Source organism: Anopheles cruzii, unplaced genomic scaffold (assembly GCF_943734635.1).
Source record: "Anopheles cruzii unplaced genomic scaffold, idAnoCruzAS_RS32_06 scaffold03025_ctg1, whole genome shotgun sequence".
NCBI lineage: Eukaryota > Metazoa > Arthropoda > Insecta > Diptera > Culicidae > Anopheles > Anopheles cruzii.
The window spans coordinates 1-2,543 of NW_026456610.1; the positions used below are offsets into that span (position 1 = coordinate 1).

At 54.2% G+C, this 2,543-nt stretch overlaps 1 protein-coding gene across 1 annotated transcript; it reads right to left on the reverse strand.

Moving 5' to 3' along the window:
• Positions 1–5: 5 nt before the first annotated feature.
• On the reverse strand, positions 6–2,537 carry LOC128276905 (leucine-rich PPR motif-containing protein, mitochondrial-like; the record flags this gene model as incomplete). Its single annotated transcript, XM_053015365.1, has 1 exon — positions 6–2,537. A coding segment is annotated over one exon (2,532 nt), but the record flags the coding sequence as incomplete, so codon positions are not given.
• Positions 2,538–2,543: the final 6 nt, after the last annotated feature.

Below are 2,543 nucleotides of genomic sequence, written 5' to 3' on the forward strand. Positions count from 1 at the left end.
GCCGGAATGGTGTAGGGGAAAGCTGTACCCTTCGCCGCCAGAGCATCGCTCAACCGCCGCAGTGCCGTTCGGTTAACATTCTCGAGACAAGTTTCCTTCAGCGCAGCTTCCAGCGCAACCAAAGCCTCTTCCGGTTGTTGCTTCGCGACAAGTGTGTCGATCAGGCAGCTATAGATCAAACCCTTGCCCTTTTCCGACACCTTCGAGCCCTGCAAATGGTCGAGCAAACGCCGACACATTGCATCGTTCTTGGTGTCGCGTGCCACTTGAATGACCTTCTGGAACATTATGCGTGAACTGGGGGCCAGATGTTGGTCCCAAACTGCGCGCGCTTTCTCCATTTCTCCGGCGATAAAATAGTGTATCCAGAGGGCATTGATCGGTGCTAGCAGGTTCCACTTGGCGTAACTTTCAGCCAGGCGCATGTAACGATCGTGCAGTTCCGGACGTTCCGCGAGAATGCAAGAAGCACCACCGACGGGGAAGTGTTTCACCGCAACAAGAGCTTCTTCCTTGTCCTTAATCTTCTCCGCTTCTTGCTCCAAGCGCCGCAGATACTGATCAGCGTTACCACCGGTTACGTTCGCGTGACATAGTCGATTATCGAACGAAATCTGTCGCTTCAGGTCATCGGAGATGAGCGCTGAGATACGATCAAACGTCTCCACATCTCCCGTCAGGGCCAGTTTGTTGAGGAAAAATTTGAACGTGCGCGGAATGGGGAAAAGTTTCTGCTCCAGGATATTCATCACCAGCTTCGTGGCCTCCGTGAGACGGTCGCGATTAATCAGAGCGTCGATGACGGCTGATTGCTCCGTAAGGTTCAGTTTTTCTCTGGAATCGACCTTTTCATACGCGTCTAGAATGCGGTCCAGGTTAGATGATTTGATCGCTTGCTTAAGTTCCCGCAGGGGCGCCGTTAGCACGGGTTGGACACGTTTCGGCGGGGCAGCACTCGGAGCTGGCGGAGTGCCAGCGACTTTCGCCGTTGTCGAAGATTTAGATTCTTTTAGATCCGGCACTGCAAACGGTACTTCGTAACCGTTTGAACTCAAAAATCCGCCCAGTTCGGCAAGAAAAGCGTCGGAAGGTGCGACATTTTCCTCCTGCATTCGCGTCCAAAGTCCGAGCGATTTGTCCGCATCTCGTTCGGTGATGTAGCTTTGCAGCAACTTGTGATAGATTTCGCCGCGATCGATGTGGTTGAGGTCCTTGGTCGCTTCCATCAGTCCCTCCAGGCTGGCCGTTTTACCTTCCTGCTGGTACCGTTCGCAAGCCGACTGGATACGCTGGTATCGCGTACGCAGCCCAGGAGTTTCGAGGATTTTTCTCGCTTGCCGAATGCGGCCACAGTCGACGAATGCAAACACCAGATCGTACAGACTGTTAACCTCGCCATGTACCTCCGTGCTCAGATCCGTCAGACGCTGCAAGTTGGCGGCATCCTCGGCTTGTATCAACCGACAGGTCAGATCCGTTTTCCAGGGCGTCATATGATGCTGGTTGCAGATCTGCTCGAATGCATTCATTGCGCTCGTCAGATCGTCACGCACCAGGTGCACCTTGATCAGAGAGCCGAGGAAAATGTTCTGCGGTTTGATGAAGCGCTGCGTGATCAGATGATCGAACAGGGCGCCAACCTGCTGTACGTTGCCCTTTTCGGCGAGAATGTTTAGCAACCGCCAGCATGCACTATTGTACACGAAATCGACCTCTTCCGTTTGCTCCGAATCCGCTCTTTGCGCTGCTTCCTGTGGAGCATTGTCCTGTAGGAAACGAAGCGCATCCTCGAAACGTTCCGCTTCCAATAGGCCTTGGGCAACACGAACAACCTTTATACGATCGAGCACAAAGTCGGGCTGTTTGGCTTTTACGCGGCGCAGCAAATCGAACGCCTCCTCGAGCTTGCCACTGGTGGCGTACAGTTCTACCACCTGCCCGTAAATGCCTGGGCTTACGACGTAGTTTTCACTCTCCAGCTTGTGCAGCACTTCACCCACTTTGGCCGTATCGTTCGATCGAACGGCCGCGCGAATCAATTGCGACTTCAACCCGTTCGCATTCTCCTTGCGACTGTCTAGCTCGCCGATCAGGCGCTCCAGCTGTGGCACCGACAGATTCGCCGACGGTTGCCGGAATGATCCTCCGGCCGCTGAGCGTTCCACTTCGATTGGCTCGAGATCCCCGGCAGCGAGCTTCGAGAGCATCGAGGATATTTCTGCCGTTATCTCACTGCCCATGCGTTCCTGGATTTTCTCCGCCATTGCACCACTAATGGACAGGCCCTGATTTACAAAACCGGTGAGGATGCGCTCTATTGCTTCGGTACGTTCGCTTTTGAACGTCGTCAGGACATCATAGATCATGCAACCCAACGTATCCGCCTGCAGCGCTTCAACACTGGTGTTTCCGCTACCGCTCTCGGTTTCCACCGCTCCATCCCTGGTTTCACCGTCCACTTGCTGATCATTGTCTTCCTCCGTCGTGCGCGATCGCTTGAGCCCATCGTAAAGGGCGCGCGAGAAGCGTACGTAAGAATCGTA